The following is a 20758-nucleotide window of genomic DNA, read 5'->3' on the forward strand; positions in this document are numbered from 1 at the left end:
CACCAGTGTAGTAAAATCTTTAAAAATGATTTTTGAGAGTTTTGTTTTTAAAAATAATGTGTACGTGTTTTCTGTGCAACCAACAGTAACTCATTAGGCCCCATCCACATCTTTCCTGCTTTCCCTAAGTCCCGCGTTTCATATACATTCCCAGCATTTCCTGTCCACTTCTCTTAACTGAGTAGACAAAATTGCTTCACTGAGCTTGTGTTTATATAGTGGAGGATTTTTTCAGTTTATTAAATGAAGACCCATCTGCAGTTGTTATGTAAGCTCTTATAAAAAAAAGTTCAACAGCTGGAGCTTTCAACTGCCTACCACACTGAAGAGCCTGTCCCAATTGTTCCATGCCGTGATATGTATTTCGTTTTCTACACTGTAACTGGTTGCAGTAATTTTCACAGTATGAGGGGTATCAAATGCATCATTCCAACATCTGAAGTGACCCAGAGGCTTAAATTGTCTCTGCCACCTAAACGGGTCTCATAGGTGTTATGGAACTTCAGATGTTTCAGCATAAGTGAAGCAATGCATTACAGCAGATTGCTGTCCTAGATCTGAACATTCTCAGTCCAATTCCATCAGATGTATTCACAACCACCTTGGAATATAGGCTGTAGACGTGGCTTACTCAAGGCAGCCCACTCTACAAGTATTGGCTCTGAGCACTATGGGACTCAACATCTGTGGTCATCAGTCCCCTAGAACTTAGAACTACTTAAACCTAACTAACCTAAGGACATCACACACATCCATGCCCGAGGCAGGATTCGAACCTGTGACCGTAGCAGTCGCACGGTTCCGGACTGAGCGCCTAGAACCGCTAGACCACTGCGGCTGGCTTCAAGTATTAGCAGTTCCTGAATGGAAGAGATTTATGTAGTCTACCAGTACTACAATTAATACTGTGAGTACTTCAGTAACTTTCTGGTCATTCATTAATTTACTACAACACAACTGCATGGCTGTAAGATACACTGTCAATGATAGACAGCAGCAAGACGTCACATTTAACAATCCAGTCCCTTTCTCCCCCATGCTAAAGAGGTTACTGACAACATTTCACTAACAAATTAGGCAATTTCCAGCAACTGTTTATGGGAACATATTTTACATCAAAGCTCACATAACAGCTGCAAATAGGTAGTCATTTAATAAACTGAAAATAAACACTATATAAACATGCGCTCAGTGAAATCATTTTGTCTATTCACATAAGAGAATAGAACAGGAAATGTGGCACTTGCAGTGGGGAAAGTTGACTTTCCTGGAACAATGCTATGACTGCCATATGGAATGACTAAGGATTGATTTCCACTATAATAGTGTAGAAGAGTGTGCACAGATTTACATAGATTCTGTCCATGTGCTTTAGTATTATTAGTAATTCATATCTGACCCCCTTCTCTCTTCTCCAGGGATATTTGACACTGTGTCGCCAAAGATTCTTAAGTGCACTGTTGAGAGTTGGTGTAACTTTGTGAAACACCCTGTAGTTGTTTCCTGTGATGTAGTGGGGTAGGTAGAATGGAGAAGTACCTTCTCACTCTTCAGTTTGCAGATCTATGAAGGAGGGAAGTGCCAGACCAGATCCTCATGTTGATACCCTGTACCCACCCCTTCCACCCTTTTACAATGTTTTAATAACTTCGATTTTTGCATCCCGTGCAATGGAGAAATTATTATTCCTAAAGAACAAAATTAATAAGATCTTTTTCATAGGGAATTTAATACAGTTTAATTTTATATTGGAAAACATTTTCATGAGAAACTACAGTAATTGAGATATTCAAGAAAAATCCAAAAAAGTGCCTAAAGTCCCCTCCTGCCTCCCAAACCTCCTGCTCACATACCGCCATTGGGTATTTTTCATGTTATTTGTGACACTCCCTCCTACCACCGCACAAAATCTCTTAGTTTTCCTTTGTTGACTGGACAGTTGGGGTTCATTTTCTATAGTGTGCAGAAGAGATTGCAACAACTTACATCAATACATTTTTTAGACATATCAGCATTCCTTAGCCCATTGGTTGCATAAGGCTGGTAGTAATGAGAGTTAAAAAAATTGCATAAATGTCTCCACTATGAAATTATTCAGCTTTGGGGTGGTATGGTGCATTGTTAAGTACTGCCTTCAGTGGTAATTGGTTGCTTGTCAAGCAGTATTTATCTTGTTTCTGGGACAAATGTGCCAAAAAAACTGCCCCTCAAAACTCGAGATGTCCATCCACACACTTTTTTGATTTTTATACAAAGTTAGTAAGCCTGACATCTGTATATTTTGGAATGCTCTTGGCAGACTTACCAATAAACAAAAGAGACAGTTTATGATCTCCTGAGGTGCTGACTGCAAGCTTGAAGCTTTACTCTGTCTTTTGATTTCTTATAACCTGGAGTGGAAGCTTCATTCGTAGAGGCTAGCGTATTAATCAGAAGCATTCTGTAACTGCATTTGATCTAGTGACAGATTTTCGCAATTTTTTTTTTTTCCACTGTCAGCGAATAACTTTTCACCGCAGATTTTGAGTTGGTGAACCCCTACCGATCCAGCCGTTTTCGAAATAAATGTGTCTTCTTCTGAATCATCAGGCCACTTACTGCATTTCCATTAGCTCACTGTTGAATAAACCTAAACCAAAGAGCTTCTTTAGTCTTTTCATTATCTGATATTATCATGGGCGAAGTATAGCATTGTAAGTGATATACAGGGTAATCAGTCACTGAAGTCCCATCTATTTGAATAAAAATCAATTGCCGCACATATGAAAGATTATCACCTGAGAACAGCTTGACCAATCTCTTTGTTTTCTTCTTTGTTGTGTTCGTTATTATCAGGTCAAGGTTTGTATGAAATAAAGCTTTTGAAAAATCCACCGGGGAAGTCAGAAATTAAAATGAATTGTGAAAGATCACCACTTGAGAACGACTCGACCGATATGGCTGATTTTCCCGTTGTGTTCGTAACTGTGAATGGTAATGGTACATTCGGTAAACAAAATTACAAAAAAATTGCATTCAGTTTGACAGTTCTGCTGTGACAAGTTTTCACAACGAAAAATCGCTTTGAAAGTTATGTATGTAATATACAGGGTGTTACAAAAAGGTACAGCCAAACTTTCAGGAAACATTCCTCACACAGAAATAAAGAAAAGGTGTTATGTGGACATGTGTCCGGAAACGCTTAATTTCCATGTTAGAGCTCATTTTATTTTCGTCAGTATGTTCTTCCACCTATGCTCAATGGAGCACGTTATCATGATTTCATACGAGATACTCTACCTCTGCTGCTAGAACATGTGCCTTTACAAGTACGACACAACATGTGGTTCATGCACGATGGAGCTCCTGCACATTTGTCGAAGTGTTCGTACGCTTCTCAACAACAGATTCGGTGACCGATGGAGCGGTAAAGGCGGACCAATTCCATGGCCTCCACGCTCTCCTGACTTCAACCCTCTTGACTTTCATTTATGGGGGCATTTGAAAGCTCTTGTCTACGCAACCCCGGTACCAAATGTAGAGCTCTACGTGCTCGTATTGTGGATGGCTGTGATACAATACGCCATTATCCAGGGCTGCATCAGCGCATCAGGGATTCCATGTGACGGAGGGTGGATGGATGTATCCTCGCTAACGGAGGACATTTTGAAGTCACGCTGGTACGTTCTGTTGCTGTGTGTTTCCATTCCATGATTAATGTGATTTGAAGAGAAGTGATAAAATGAGCTCTAACATGGAAATTAAGCGTTTCCGGACACATGTCCACATAACATATTTTCTTTCTTTGTGTGTGAGGAATGTTTCCTGAAAGTTTGGCCGCACCTTTTTGTAACACCCTGTATAAATCTATATAAAATATGTAAAGTGGAAACGTCATTATCAAAAATTTTGAAAAGTACTTGACCGATTTAGCATAAATTTTTACACGACACTCCAATGAACGTTCAGAAGGACACAAGGTGTATAGTTTTATAATATATATAATGTATACATTTATACGTAATATATAAATGGATGCATAGTCACCACAAATCTCAAAAAGTTCTTGACCGATTTACTTTCAGTTTTTACACAATACTCTAAAGGACATTCAGACAGACATAGGCTATTTTTCAAATATATTATATACATAAATACATATATTGTATATAAAGAGGAAACGCTGTCACCAAAACTCACGAAAAGATCTTGACAGATTAACTTCAAATTTTTTAACGATACTCTACTGAACTTTCAGATGGTTAAGGACACTGAGAGGGGGAAGGGGGTGATTGACAGAGAGAGGAAGGAGGAGGTTAAGTACACAGACATGGAGACAGGAGGTTATTATCAGGACAAGGTTTGTATGAAATAAAGTTTTTGAAAAATCCATCGGGAAAGTCAGAAATTAAAATGAAGGCAAGTAGAATGAATGTAACTGCTCTACAGTTCCAAGAGAGAGAGAGAGAGAGAGAGAGAGAGAGAGAGAGAGAGAGAGAGAGGATTTCCCAGTCTGTGCATTTAGCAACAATGTCCACACTCATATCTGTGGCATATTGATACCTACAATACCATTATATTTCTTGAAGCGTGTGCTCCGTATCAAACTCGTAGTCAGTTTCTATTAGATTCTCCAGCGCTATAGCCAAAGCATTGTCGGAAGCTTCATGTATAAATTCTGAAGTAATCACCATCAATATGGAGAAGGTGAGTAGAATGAATGTAACTGCTCTACAGTTCCAAAACGGGTGATGCTAAGAGGGAAAACATGAGAATTCTTGAACTGCAGAAAGACTGAACAGAGCTTTTGGACTGACTGCTCTAATTTTTCGTTGTACTCTTCAATGTACACCTGACATTGACGTGGGTTTTTAATATGTTGAGTCCTTTATCCAAAGTCATTTTTGGAGATTGTAGATAAGGTTCCATCAACATGCAGAAAGCGAGTAGAACAAATGTAACTGCTCCACAGTTCCAAGAGAGAGAGAGAGAGAGAGAGAGAGAGAGAGAGAGAGAGAGAGAGAGAGAGAGACCGATTTCCCGATCTGTTCATTTAGCAACAATGTCCACATTCGTATCTGTGGCATATTGATGCCTACGATACCATTTTATTTCTTGGAGCGTGTGCTCTGTATCAAACTGGTAGTCAGTTTCTATTAGATTCTCCAGTGCTATAGCCAAAGCATCGTCGGAAGCTTCATGTATAAATTCTGTTTCAACTATTTGGAAAATTTTGGTAATTTCCTTCATGGCCGTGTATCGTGACAATTCTTGTATATGCACTCAAATATTGAGTGGCTAACTTTTCTTGAATTGATAATCCAACACTATGGGCTAGTTCACCCGGCATCATTTTATTTGCCCTTCTTCCTCATATTTCAATGTTAATGATCACATCATTTCAATTTTTGTTTCCGAAAGTGAAAGCATTGTATATGATGGTAATTGGTTCTGTCATTAAAAACTTAGTCAGGGTTTTTAATATGTTGAGTCCTTTATCCAAAGTCATTTTTGGAGACTGTAGATAAGGTGGACTAATTTTACTTCCTTCAGTATAATCACATATAACTTATAGCTCGAATGAGGAAGCTTGCAGCAGATTTAGTATCAATGTTTGCTTCGGACAAATTTCGCATATCTTCCAGAGTAATCACAATTGTTTCCAGGGTTTCTTTTAGTCTTTAACTGAATTGTAATGAGCGATCCATTGAATATCAGACAACCATTTCACAATTTCTTGTTTTAAAAGTAATCACCATCAGTATGCAGAAGGCGAGTAGAACAAATGTAACTGCTCTACAGTTCCAAAACGGTAGATGCTAAGAGGGAAAACATGAGAATTCATGAACTGCAGAAAGACTGAACAGAGCTTTTGGACTGACTGCTCTAATTTTTCGTTGTACTCTTCAATGTACACCTGACATTGACGCGGCATTATCATAACCTTGAGTACTGCGCAACACAATTCCCAGGCCATCTCCTTCCAGCTGCTACCAAATATCCTTTGACATATCCTCTGCAGTCTTTTGTGGTATAAAAAACCTAAAGAAGAAATTTTTGAATTTCCACGTAGTTGTTTTCTATATGGACGTATATAATTATCTAAGTTGTTCGATCAGTTCTGCTTTCATCGGGAGTGCTGCCAAAAATCATTCCATAATATTTAGCCCTTTTTATACCTGCAATATTTTTTCCTTAAGATGTTTGCGCAAAATGAAAAATTCATTTTGTATCCCTTTTGACAAATAAGAAGATACTCTCTTGGACCCACAAGCAGACTCTTCAATTTTTAAACAACGCCCTGTAAGCCGACATGAAAGTTTTCTGGGTTGGGTACCGCGTCATAATGCAAAACTACTGCTGCTGGAGAAAATTTACATTACAGTACCCTACCCAGAAAAATTTTATGTCGACTGACTGGCCGCGGAGCCTATGCAACTACAACACCCTGTCAGTACTGGATCATATTTTGCCATCAACTACATCCTTTCTAAGAAACTTCCTCTGTTTTTTGATGAAACATCTTCAGGATGACATCAGAAAGCAAGGTTTTTCTGGGATAAAAATAATGTAATATTTAAAAGGCAATGTAAAATGTATCTTCTTTCCTTCTTCTCACCATTAACAATCTTCTGATTATTTTTGTCAATGGTTTCATTAAGTCTCAAGCCGGTAGAAAGTTTTGTTTCAGGTGATGATTCATGCTTTGATATCTTTGGATTCAATTTCCACCGCTGACGGATGCCAGAAATAAATTTATTTTTGTTGATGTCGCCTTCAGAGACACATTATCAGCATCAAATACAGTACGTTTTCTTTGTTGACTGTGAATATAACATCCATTTCCTTAAATATTTAGTCGTTCAAGTATGGGCAAAAACCGCGATAAAATTAAACGATGTAGCCCTTTAGTGTGTTCACCTGGTCTTTCTATAGATTCAAAAGGTCCCATATTGTTTTGATATACTTCACTACTCTCTTCAGTAGTCACAATTCTGATAGACCTATGCTCTGGAACAGGTACTGTAAGTAGGCTGTTTAGGTTTTTATGTTGGTAACGCCATGTAGCACTCTATACGAAAACCACTGACTGTGCTGTGTGAAGTCTGTGGCTGGTTTGCATTGTTGGAATATTTGCTATTGTAGTGTTGGGCAGTTGGATGTGAACAGCGCATAGCGTTGCGCAGTTGGAGGTGAGCTGCCAGCAGTGGTGGATGTGGGGAGAGAGATGGTGGAGTTTTGAGAGCGGATGATCTGGACGTTGTGTCCATCAGAGACAATCAATTTGTAAGACTAGATGCCATGAACTGCTATATATATATATATATATATATATATATATATATATAATAGAGGGAAACATTCCACGTGGGAAAAATATATTTAAAAAGAAAGATGATGAGACTTACCAAACAAAAGCGCTGGCAGGTCGATAGACACACAAACAAACACAAACATACACACAAAATCTAGCTTTCGCAACCAACGGTTGCCTCGTCAGGAAAGAGGGAAGGAGAAGGAAAGACAAAAGGATATGGGTTTTAAGGGAGAGGGTAAGGAGTCATTCCAATCCCGGGAGCGGAAAGACTTACCTTAGGGGGAAAAAAAGACAGGTATACAATCGCACACACACACATATCCATCCACACATACAAGACACAAGCAGACATCTGCATATACACAGACACAAGCAGACATTTTTTTCCCCCTAAGGTAAGTCTTTCCACTCCCGGGATTGGAATGACTCCTTACCCTCTCCCTTAAAACCCAAATCCTTTTGTCTTTCCTTCTCCTTCCCTCTTTCCTGACGAGGCAACCGTTGGTTGCGAAAGCTAGATTTTGTGTGTATTTTTGTGTTTGTTTGTGTGTCTATCGACCTGCCAACGCTTTTTTTTGGTAAGTCTCATCATCTTTATATATATATATATATATATATATATATATATATATATATATATATAAGGAAACATTCCAATTGTGTGTCTGTCGACCTGCCAGCACTTTCATTTGGTAAGTCACATCATCTTTGTTTTTAGGTATATACACTCCTGGAAATTGAAATAAGAACACCGTGAATACATTGTCCCAGGAAGGGGAAACTTTATTGACACAACCCTGGGGTCAGATACATCACATGATCACACTGACAGAACCACAGGCACATAGACACAGGCAACAGAGCATGCACAATGTCGGCACTAGTACAGTGTATATCCACCTTTCGCAGCAATGCAGGCTGCTATTCTCCCATGGAGACAATCGTAGAGATGCTGGATGTAGTCCTGTGGAACGGCTTGCCATGCCATTTCCACCTGGCGCCTCAGTTGGACCAGCGTTCGTGCTGGACGTGCAGACCGCGTGAGACGACGCTTCATCCAGTCCCAAACATGCTCAATGGGGGACAGATCCGGAGATCTTGCTGGCCAGGGTAGTTGACTTACACCTTCTAGAGCACGTTGGGTGGCACGGGATACATGCGGACGTGCATTGTCCTGTTGGAACAGCAAGTTCCCTTGCCGGTCTAGGAATGGTAGAACGATGGGTTCAATGACGGTTTGGATGTACCGTGCACAATTCAGTGTCCCCTCGACGATCATCAGTGGTGTACGGCCAGTGTAGGAGATTGCTCCCCACACCATGATGCCGGGTGTTGGCCCTGTGTGCCTTGGTCGTATGCAGTCCTGATTGTGGCGCTCACCTGCATGGCGCCAAACATGCATACGACCATCATTGGCACCAAGGCAGAAGCGACTCTCATCGCTGAAGACAACACGTCTCCATTCGTCCCTCCATTCACGCCTGTCGCGACACCACTGGAGGCGGGCTGCACGATGTTGGGGCGTGAGCGGAAGACGGCCTAACGGTGTGCGGGACCGTAGCCCAGCTTCATGGAGACGGTTGTAATGGTCCTCGCCGATACCCCAGGAGCAACAGTGTCCCTAATTTGCTGGGAAGTGGCGGTGCGGTCCCCTACGGCACTGCGTAGGATCCTACGGTCTTGGCGTGCATCCGTGCGTCGCTGCGGTCCGGTCCCAGGTCGACGGGCACGTGCACCTTCTGCCGACCACTGGCGACAACATCGATGTACTGTGGAGACCTCACGCCTCGCGTGTTGAGCAATTCGACGGTACGTCCACCCGGCCTTCCGCATGCCCACTATACGCCCTCGCTCAAAGTCCGTCAACTGCACATACGGTTCACGTCCACGCTGTCGCGGCATGCTACCAGTGTTAAAGACTGCGATGGAGCTCCGTATGCCATGGCAAACTGGCTGACACTGACGGTGGCGGTGCACAAATGCTGCGCAGCTAGCGCCATTCGACGGCCAACACCGCGGTTCGTGGTGTGTCCGCTGTGCCGTGCGTGTGATCATTGCTTGTACAGCCCTCTCGCAGTGTCCGGAGCAAGTATGGTGGGTCTGACACACCGGTGTCAATGTGTTCTTTTTTCCATTTCCAGGAGTATATATATATATATATATATATATATATATATATATATATATATATATATATACTTATAATAGAATAATAGAAGGAAATATTCCACGTAGGAAAATTATATCTAAAAACAAAGATGATGTGACTTACCAAATGAAAGTGCTGGCAGGTCGACAGACACACAAACGAACACAAACATACACACACACACATACACACACACACACACACACACACACACACACACATACATTGTGTGTATGTTTGTGTTCGTCTGTGTGTCTGTCGACCTGCCAGCACTTTCATTTGGTAAGTCACATCATCTTTGTTTATATATATATATATATATATATATATATATATATAATGATTTTTCAACACTATTAAGGTAAATACATTGTTTGTTCTCTATAAAAATCTTTCATTTGCTAAGTATGCCTATCAGTAGTTAGTGACTTCAGTAGTTAGAAGCTTCTATTTAGCTGGCAGTATTGGAGCTCGCTGTATTGCAGTAGTTAGTTCGAGTAACAAAGATTTTTGTAAGTGATTCATGAAAGGTATAGGTTATTGTTAGTCAGTGCCATTCTTTTGTAGGGATTATTGAAAGTCAGATTGTGTTGCGCTAAAAATATTGTGTGTCAGTTTAGTGTTGACCAGGATAAGTAAAGAGCGAAATGTCTGAGTACGTTCAGTTCTGCTCAGCTGTTTGAAAATCAAATAACGTAAGAGGTATCCAAGCACAGTAATTCTTAAATTTTTCTAAGGGGATGTTTCAGTACTGGCCAATGTGCAACATCACTGAATGAAGAGGAATGGAAGTTACACGCATCAGCATTTCCTCATTATTACTAACTTCATCATCATTTTTTAGTGTCAGTTATGGCGAAGTCTTCATTAAAATCACATCTTTTCACCTGTTTGTAGTCTCAACATCAATAATTATCTGTTCGCCGGAGCCAGATTCAATAGTTTGATTAGTCATACAATGTAAGCTTTCACGGCCGGTATTGTCTTTTCCTGAAAGCAGATTGGATTTATTCAAGATTCCAATACACCATATTATCCCCCACTCTTTTACCAAAAATATCTTATTTTTCAACATAGTTTCCGTTCACGGTGACGTCCTTACATCACCTTACTGGGAGGACCTGTATACCCGCATGGTACCACTCTACTGGTCGATGTCAGAGGCAACGTCTTACTGCATCAATAACCTCCTCATCATCCACATTCTGCTTCCTGCATATTGCATCCTTCACGGGATCAGACACAGGGAGGTCAGAAGGTGCGGGATCCAGGCTGTAGGGCAGATGAGGAAGAACAGTCCAATGAAGTTTTGTGAGGTCCCCTAGCGTGCACAGGCTTGTGTGACGTCTTGCGTTGTCATGGAGAAGGAGAAATTTATTTCATTTTTGTGGCGACAAACACGCTGAGATCGTTTTTTCAGTATCCTGAGGGTAACAGAATACGCTTCAGAGTTGATCGTTGCACTATAACGGAGAACATCAAACAGAATAACCCCTTCAGAGCCCCAGAAGACTGTCGCCATGACTTTACCGCCTCAGGGTACAGCCTTTAACTTTTTCTTCGGAGGAGAGGTGGTGTGGCGCCATTCCGTGGATAGCCATTTTGTTTTCGGTTCGAAGTGATGCGCCTATGTTTCATCGGCTGTGACGATGTTATACAAAAAATTGTCACGATCAGCCTCATAAAGTGTAAGCGATTCCGCACAGACGGTCCTTCGTTGCTCTTAGTGGTCTTTCGTTAGGCAGTGAGGAACCCAGCAGGCACACCCTTTTGAGTACCCCAACTGGTGGACAAGCGTGTCAGCACTACCAGCAGAGACGTACAGTTGAGCAGCGAGGTATGGATTGTGATTCATTGATAACCTAAAATAAGAGTGTCCCCATGTTCCAACATTGCACGAGCCACAACTGTGTCCGGCCAGCCATCACGCGGGAGATCAGACGGGTTTGGGAAACCTCATTGCGAATATGACAGATCCGACTATCTGTGCTTTTGTTTATTGGTAGGTCTCTGTAGACTTCCTGCAAGCGTCTAGAATATATCTGGTTTTCCACTCGCCAATGGAAACTATATGAAACCTCTCTGCTTGGAACGCACCTCCGTTAAAACTAAACTAAACTCTGCCTGAACTGGCCTTGGAAGGCCCAACGGTACCGACCGGCCGCCGTGTCATCCTCAGTCCACAGGCGTCACTGGATGCGGATATGGAGGGGCATGTGGTCAGCACACCACTCTCCTGACCGCATGCCAATTTACGAGACCGAAGGCGCTACTTCTCAGTCAAGTAGCACCTCAGTTTGCCTCACAAGGGCAGAGTGCACCCTGCTTGCCAATAGTGCTCGGCAGACCAGATGGTCACCCATCCAAGTACCCGACAGTGCTTAACTTTCGTGATCTGACGGGAACCGATGTTACCACCGCGGCAAGATCGTTGGCACGCATGTCCATTACAAACGGTATTTTGAAGGCTACGTATAGCGCCGTAATCTGTCAGAACACCATGAAACTACAGTATATGGATGGATGCGGGAACATTGCACGATGTCCCACAGTAAATTCCGCTTTTCTCAACCGATATTGGCCGAGAAAAAATTTGTTGCATTACTTTTCGAGCGACCTTCGTACTGCTTATGGCTGCTGTCATTATTACCCAATGCTTATCTGATCACTAATCTTTCTTTCCATTTCATAGTACGTACATGCGACTTTGTATTTCCCTTTTCAGATTTTCAAGCTTGCGTACCATTTTCAGATTTCTGACATGCCGTGTTCCAAAATGTAGAATTTTACCGTTTCCTTGGGATTTCAATCCTTTCTTCTTTGTCACGCCCTATTGGCAGCATTCCTCTGGAGACCTAAAGGGAGAATAACCAGCAACTTTTTACCAGTGGAAAGATCACCAAGAAACCTTTTCTTTTACAGACTACATTTCTCACCGATACGCGTCATGTGTTATTAGTGAAGAGATTCTCGTATGTACGCTCTCATATATTTACTAGATATGACTGTTTTCAGTGCTTTCTCGTTAATTTGTTAATCGGACAGTAATGGAGCTTTCCACTTATGGATGCACAGTAAGTTAAAATTAATTTTATTTACACTAAGGGTCAACTGCCATTTCTTGACCAAGCACCCACCCTCTGCTGGCTTTCCTGCATTTCGGTTCAATTTAATATAAATGTGAGTTCTCTACATACAGTAGCATCTTCTGTAAACAGTCTCATGTGCCATTTTTTGTTTTCCACAATACCGGGGAGCAGCAAAACTGAAAACTGGTGTCTGAAAAGACAAGTATAGGAAGTACGGTACCTATTCCATTTTTTCTGCACGCTTCCCGCATGAGCGTTCTTGCCGTACACCTTAGTCGTCAGAAGTCAAAAGTTTTCGGCCCGCGTGTGTCGAGCTGAACCCGGTAAACTATGGTATCAGGCAATGCCGTCTGCAACATGTATGTTCAGTGCATACAAGGCACTCAACTGAAAATAATGTGATAATCGAAATCGACAGATAGCACATTGCAATACACCTTTATAGCCAGAAGCGAAAGATGACTTATTTTAAACAATTTACTGTGGCTGCAAAAGCATTCGTCAAGAAAATGTCTAGAAAATACTGTAGTGAAACGGCAGTCTGTCCATATTAATGTATTTTCAGGTAGTATAGAAATTATACAACAGCCAGATACACTACCATTGCTCTGTTGTTAAACTACAAAGCTATTTCAGTTTTCATTGTGTGAACATGTCTTAGCTGTGTATGTTAGTGTTAACCTCGATCCAAGAAAACGTGTTCATGTTCCCACAAGTGACATCGACACATACCAGCACAGTCAGTTTACTCCTGGTGGCTGTTCTGCCTCATAGTGAAGAATTTTTAAGAGAGGGAAGATAAGCTTAGCAATGATTTGGCAGTTTTTCAACTAAAGTATCATATTCTAAAAACTACTTTCTGAAAGTTTATACAAAATTATTATAAAATTTATTTCATTAATATGAAAATTCAATTACATGAATTAGTCATCTGATTTAAGCAACGGTTTCTATCAGCTGTAGATGTCAAGATCAACCCTAGAGTCATCTAAACTTTATACGCCGGAACGAACCATAGAAAAAACCCAACTGGTGGCTTCGGCGCAAAACATAAATAACAGATCTGAACAACAGTGAAATTATCTGATTATTTCTTTCGCAAAGGAAAAAACACACCCATTGAAAACAGCAATGAGAGCACAAATTTGAACGTTATAGTCGTAAAATTACATTATAAATTGTAACTTGTTAGGAGACTGCAAGACTTCCAGTTCCCCTCGACGTCCGTTTGGGGAGGAATCAGAACGGGGGAAAAAAAGACAAACAGTCCGCGTGCACATGCACTCTAGAGTAGGCCTGCATTCAGTTTAGTCTTCATGTCATTTCACTTTAATAAAACTCGATTAGAAATACTGCGTAATTAATGTGATTTTTACTTTGATCTTTGTTGGGCGTGTTAAGTGAGTTTAAAATTTGGTTGTACTATCATGCATCTAAGAGAAACCAAAATTAAGTACCAGTACCTACATTTTTAATTAGGTTATTATTATTCCGAAATTTTCTAGTACATACTCTCAGGATCAGAAATGCATGGATAATAAAAAATGTACTATAATCCCTTGCAAACATTAGATACTCTCTTTATACAGTTTTACAGCAGACAACATTTTGTTGGAATATCAAAATGTGTAACAAATGGTAGAAACATTTTGTTTAACAAACAAATAATGGTTTCTAAAATAATAAAATACAAATAATCGTTTTATCCACTGAAAAATGCCTTTTTTGTCAGGCGCAATATGAACGCTATACATAACATTCATTTGAAAGTGACCATGCATTTACGATCATGGTGCTATACAGGGGTGGTCCATTGATCGTGACCGGGCCAAATATCTCACAAAATAAGGGTCAAACGAAAAAAATCTACAAAGAACGAAACTTGTCTAGCTTGAAGGGGGAAACCAGATGGCGCTACGGTTGGCCCCTTTTTAAAATAGGAACCCCCATTTTTATTACTTATTCGTGTAGTACGTAAAGAAATATGAATGTTTTATTTGGACCACTTTTTTCGCTTTGTAATAGATGGCGCTGTAATAGTCACAAACATATGGCTAACAATTTTAGACGAACAGTTGGTAACAGGTAGGTTTTTTTAAATTAAAATACAGAACGTAGGTACGTTTGAACATTTTACTTTGGTTGTTCCAATGTGACACATGTACCTTTGTGAACTTATCATTTCTGAGAACGCATGCTGTTACAACGTGATTACCTGTAAATACCACATTAGTGCAATAAATGATCAAAATGATGTCCGTCAACCTCAATGCATTTGGCAATACGTGTAACGACATTCCTCTCAACAGCGAGTAGTTCGCCTTCCGTAATGTTCGCACATGCACTGACAATGCGCTGACGCATGTTGTCAGGCGTTGTCGGTGGATCACGATAGCAAATATCCTTCAACTTTCCCCACAGTAAGAAATCCGGGGACGTCAGATCCGATGAACGTGCGGACCAATCCACTTGTCATGGAGTAGGTTATTCAACACCGCTTCAACCGCACGCGAGCTATGTGCCGGACATCCATCATGTTGGAAGTACATCGCATTCTGTCATGCAGTGAAACATCTTGTAGTAACATCGGTAGAACATAACGTAGGAAATCAGCATACATTGCACCATTTAGATTGCCATCGATAAAATGGGGGCCAATTATCCTTCCTCCCATAATGCCGCACCATACATTAACTCGCCAAGGTCGCTGATGTTCCACTTGTCGAAGCCATCGTGGATTTTCCGTTGCCAAATAGTGCATATTATGCCGGTTTACGTTACCGCTGTTGGTGAATGGAGCTTCGTCGCTAAATAGAACGCGTGCAAAAAATCTGTCATCGTCCCGTAATTTCTCTTATGCCCAGTGGCAGAACTGTACACGAAGTTCAAAGTCGTCGCCATGCAATTCCTGGCGCACAGAAATATGATACGGGTGCAATCGATGTTGATGCAGCATTGTCAACACCGACGTTTTTGAGATACCGATTCTCGCGCAGTTTGTCTGCTACTGATGTGCGGATTAGCCGTGACAGCAGCTAAAACACCTATTTGGGCATCATCATTTGTTGCAGGTCGTGGTTAACGTTTCACATGTGGCCGAACACTTCCTGTTTCCTTAAATAACGTAACTATCCGAAGAACGGTCCAGCACTTGGATGATGCCGTCCAGGATACCGAGCAGCATACATAGCACACGCCCGTTGGGCATTTTGATCACAATAGCCATACATCAACACGATATTTACCTTTTCCGCAATTGGTAAACGGTCTATTTTAACATGGGTAATGTATCACGAAGCAAATACCGTCCGCACTGGCGGAATGTTACGTGATACCACGTACTTATACGTTCGTGACTATTACAGCACCATCTATCACAAAGCGAAAAAAGTGGTCTAACTAAAACATTCATATTTCTTTACGTACTACACGAATATGTAATAAAAAAATGGGGGTTCCTATTAAAAAAAAACGCAGTTGATCTCCGTTTGACATATGGCAGCGCCATCTAGTGGGCCAAACATAGTGCCATGTGGTTTCCCCCTTCAAGCTAGACGAGTTTCGTTCTTTGTAGTTTTTTCGTTTGATGCTTATTTCGTGAGATATTTGGCCCAGTCACTATCAATGGACCACCCTGTATACCCTCCACTACGAGCCCACAAGCTGCACGAAAAGAAAAAAATTACTGTCAATGGACGTGTAGGATATTAATCCACTTGTGAAAAAAATAAAGATGGCGAACGAAAGAGTAATCAAACTCTTCACTTAAAACTTCCGGGCTGATAGGCCGTGGTCAAAGTATAAAACTCTCCCCTGACGTTTCGTCTCCGACTGCGGGAGACTCCTCGGGGGTACAGCGGCGAACTGCAGTTGCATTACTTACTGAACACCCCTCGTATAATGGGAGTAGGATTTTTTATGAATAGGCAGGAGAGGAAAAGAGCAAGTTACTGTAAACAGTTCAGTTATAAGGAATATTCTCATCAGAATCTACAGTAAACCAACAGCAATATCTCAGGTATACATGCAGATACCACCAGCAAAAGAGGAAGAGAGAGATAACTCGTGCAATATGAAGGGAGATGGGGTTATATGGGTTTCATTGTAGGAATGGGGGAGGATAAAGAACGTGTGCAAGAGAAGACACCAGCTGCATTACGTCATGATGAGATAGAGATTCCAAAATCATAAAGATGGTGTAGTTTCAGAAGACTTTGTTGAGAAATGAAGGAACAGTGTAGGTATCTGTTCATGCACATCTATCGCGTGTACTAGACTGTCTGGTGGAGAGATAAAGTATTTATTAAATATGTTGCATAACGTGTTGTTTCACCTGTCCTGAGGGGTTGATAGGGGGGGGGGGTGGTAGAGGAAGGCCAACACAGGACAGGAACATATCGCAACAACAAAATTTTTAATTCAGTCTGCTTTAAAATGTTGGCGAAATGTGAAACAGCAACATAGTCCTGGTGTAACGGAAGTATATGCGGTGAACGAAGTGGGTTTCCTTATCGATCGTTTCTCAGACTAACATGTGGTTTGGGAGTTTTACTCCCCACCAATGCAATCAAAAAACCAACAAGCAAGCACTAAAGTGGCCGATGTACGACGATAATGGAGATACAAGGCAAGATGGCTTCTTGCCATTCGGAGGAGGAGAAGGAGATTAGTCTTTAACGTCCCGTCGACAATGAGGCCATTGAAGACGGAGCAGAAGGTCGGGCTAGGGAAATCAGCTCTACCCTTTCGAAGGAACCATCCAGGCATTTGCCTTAAGCGATTTAGTGAAATCACAGAAAACCTAAATAAGGATGGCCGGACGTGGGTTTGAACCTTCGTCCTCCTGAATGCGATTACAGTGTGCTAACCACTACGCTACCATTCGCTGTCGCTACTATCTACAGATTCTAGAGAGGCTTGTCCGAACGGGAGATAAAGATCGTCTTTCTATTGATGTAAAAAGCAGTTTCTGGGCGAAGTTAGGGACAGCTGGGATTCGGCGCTCTCGGAATTTACCTCATTCCACAAAAGAAGAGACATCGTAGATCGTCCAGTTTTATCGCCATGGCGCGCATGAACAGAAAGTATAATCTGCAGGATGATCAAAGTTTCTGAAAGTTGTAACACTCAGAAACAGTTGCCAGAATGAATCCAAGCATGGAAGAAGTGCAAGAAAATGTAGTGAATGTGGTTAACGGATTAAAATATATTGCATTAGTCATATTCCACGGACTCCGTCGAAAGTCGTCTCCAGTAAGTGGAAAGAAGTCAGAGATATACATTTAACTTATTTCATGTGCTGTGCAATGAAACAACTTTACACTTTGAAAGACTATTACAGTGATAATACTAACTATAAACTAACCTAAAACATTAACATGAGAAGGCTCTTTAAGTATGTCTTAAAACTACCGCACATTAGCTATAACAAATTTAGTATGTTCAGACAGGTTGATGAGTATCTGTATAAGCTTGTGTCTGTCTCCCATCTACACTAATGTCAATTCCTCGATATCTTTTTAAAGGTTTCTTTTGGTGCATGTGGCATATTCATGCCTTTCTGCTACTTCTTTTTTTTTGGTGGGAGGGGGGGGGGGGGAGAAATAATATTAAAATGTCAAATATCTTGAAGATGTCTTTTCATTCCGTAAAATCGAAGGAAACAACGTTAAAGGCCCTGTCGTAAACGGTTTAGAACATCGCGGGAAACGTAAATGACCTTAAATAGACCCATATCTGACTCACAACGAATTGTAAATGTCATCTTATTCCTCTGTGCCGCAGTGAATACCATTGCCATTACTTTAACCACAAAAGCAATAAAGTATGTGGTTCAAATAACCCATCTTAATCCCCACGAATGGTGAGATGTGTTAGGAGACTAATAATAATAATTAACAATAATAATAATAGTAATACTAATGATAATAAACAGTGGAACAGTGGGTTTCGTTAGGGGGCTACTTGTGATAATGATATTAAAAATAAAGAGTGAATTTATGCGTCATGTTGGCTGGCTGTTTATCTGGTGTAATATTTGTTGCTTTTGTTGCGTGAAGTAGATGCTTACCTTCCATCTGACTAACAGGGATTCAGGCATGGTGGCTTCGACTGAGATATCAATAGGCGGACCACTGGGAGCTGTAACACAAAATTCGGTTTAGATCAAGCGAAAGATTTCCACTGATGAAAGCTGTTTAGAAATGAGACCTTACCTTCTTGCAAAGTGTAAGCAGTTGTTGGGTCGCTCGGGGCGCTGGGCCCGACTTCGTTCACGGCCACGAGCCTCAGTTTGTATGCCGTGGCTGGTTTCAGTCCGCCTAGGCGCGCTGTGCGTGCGCTGCCTCCGACAGTGACATTGTTCCATACATTTAAACTCGAGTCCTCCTCTTGGAACTGCACTATGTAGTGTGATATCGGCGCGTGGCCCGAGTAGGGTGTGCCCCATGCGACGTTCACCCAACGGCTGTTAGTCTCCAAGACCTCAACTCGTCCTGGAGATTCAGGAGGCTCTGGAAAAGATTTTCATTGAACGAGAGAACATTCAGTAAGAAACACAACACTTTTTTCTGAAAGCAGGATGGTTTTATTTATGATTTAAATACGCCATACCGTTCCCTATTTAATTTACTACTAACAAAACCTAGCACCCCTGATTCTTTAAACAATCAAACTTATGTGTGTAAAACAGCTTCCAAAGTCTGATTACTTTACAGGTAAGTTAATATGTTAAGTGTTTGACATTAACCTGTAAGAAAGAAAAAGCTTAGACGAGGTTTAAAATTATGTTCGAAGTTCGTGGGAAGTCGTCCACTGCTATCATTATCAAATACTGGATGAGTGTAGTCTAGGTAATTTTCACTTTGTTTCGTCCGCAGCTCGTGGTCTTGCGGTAGCGTTCTCGCTTCCCGCGCACGGGGTGTCGGGAATCAACGACTCAAACCAGACAGTCAGTGGTATAAAATAGCAGAAAGCCATAAAGTTTTTGGAATATATATACAGTCTTGTCCACTTAGAATGGCCGCATGCACACCATAAGAGGTCTCTCCAGACAGCACGCGAACCGGAAATTAACAATCCACCAGAAAACAGACCTGATAAACACGACGATTCTGTCGAAAGCATGATACCTGGAGCAAATCTTAAGCATACCGACAGAAATTGCGCAAGCACTAACGAGCGCAGTGTACTACCTGTTGTGGCGTCGAAATACACTCCTGGAAATGGAAAAAAGAACACATTGACACCGGTGTGTCAGACCCACCATACTTGCTCCGGACACTGCGAGAGGGCTGTACAAGCAATGATCACACGCACGGCACAGCGGACACACCAGGAACCGCGGTGTTGGCCGTCGAATGGCGCTAGCTGCGCAGCATTTGTGCACCGCCGCCGTCAGTGTCAGCTAGTTTGCCGTGGCATACGGAGCTCCATCGCAGTCTTTAACACTGGTAGCATGCCGCGACAGCGTGGACGTGAACCGTATGTGCAGTTGACGGACTTTGAGCGAGGGCATATAGTGGGCATGCTGGAGGCCGGGTGGACGTACCGCCGAATTGCTCAACACGTGGGGCGTGAGGTCTCCACAGTACATCGATGTTGTCGCCAGTGGTCGGCGGAAGGTGCACGTGCCCGTCGACCTGGGACCGGACCGCAGCGACGCACAGATGCGCGCCAAGACCGTAGGATCCTACGCAGTGCCGTAGGGGACCGCACCGCCACTTCCCAGCAAATTAGGGACACTGTTGCTCCTGGGGTATCGGCGAGGACCATTACAACCGTCTCCATGAAGCTGGGCTACGGTCCCGCACACCGTTAGGCCGTCTTCCGCTCACGCCCCAACATCGTGCAGCCCGCCTCCAGTGGTGTCGCGATAGGCGTGAATGGAGGGACGAATGGAGACGTGTCGTCTTCAGCGATGAGAGTCGCTTCTGCCTTGGTGCCAATGATGGTCGTATGCGTGTTTGGCGCCGTGCAGGTGAGCGCCACAATCAGGACTGCATACGACCGAGGCACACAGGGCCAACACCCGGCATCATGGTGTGGGGAGCGATCTCCTACACTGGTCGTACACCACTAGTGATCATCGAGGGGACACTGAATAGTGCACGGTACATCCAAACCGTCATCGAACCCATCGTTCTACCATTCCTAGACCGGCAAGGGAACTTGCTGTTCCAACAGGACAATCCACGTCCGCATGTATCCCGTGCCACCCAACGT

General features: G+C 42.1%; 1 protein-coding gene across 1 annotated transcript in view; it reads right to left on the reverse strand.

Annotated features, from left to right (window-relative positions):
* Window positions 1-20758, reverse strand: part of LOC126088343 (Down syndrome cell adhesion molecule-like protein Dscam2) — an 802978-nt gene that overhangs the window by 241128 nt on the left and 541092 nt on the right. Inside the window, exons 14-15 of the mRNA XM_049906478.1 lie at window positions 18751-19047; window positions 18606-18676 (exon numbers count right to left, since the gene is read on the reverse strand). Coding sequence (XP_049762435.1) covers window positions 18606-18676; window positions 18751-19047 — 368 coding nt within the window. The remainder of the gene's footprint in view (window positions 1-18605; window positions 18677-18750; window positions 19048-20758) is intronic.

This window comes from Schistocerca cancellata, chromosome 6, assembly GCF_023864275.1.
Source record: "Schistocerca cancellata isolate TAMUIC-IGC-003103 chromosome 6, iqSchCanc2.1, whole genome shotgun sequence".
Lineage (NCBI taxonomy): Eukaryota > Metazoa > Arthropoda > Insecta > Orthoptera > Acrididae > Schistocerca > Schistocerca cancellata.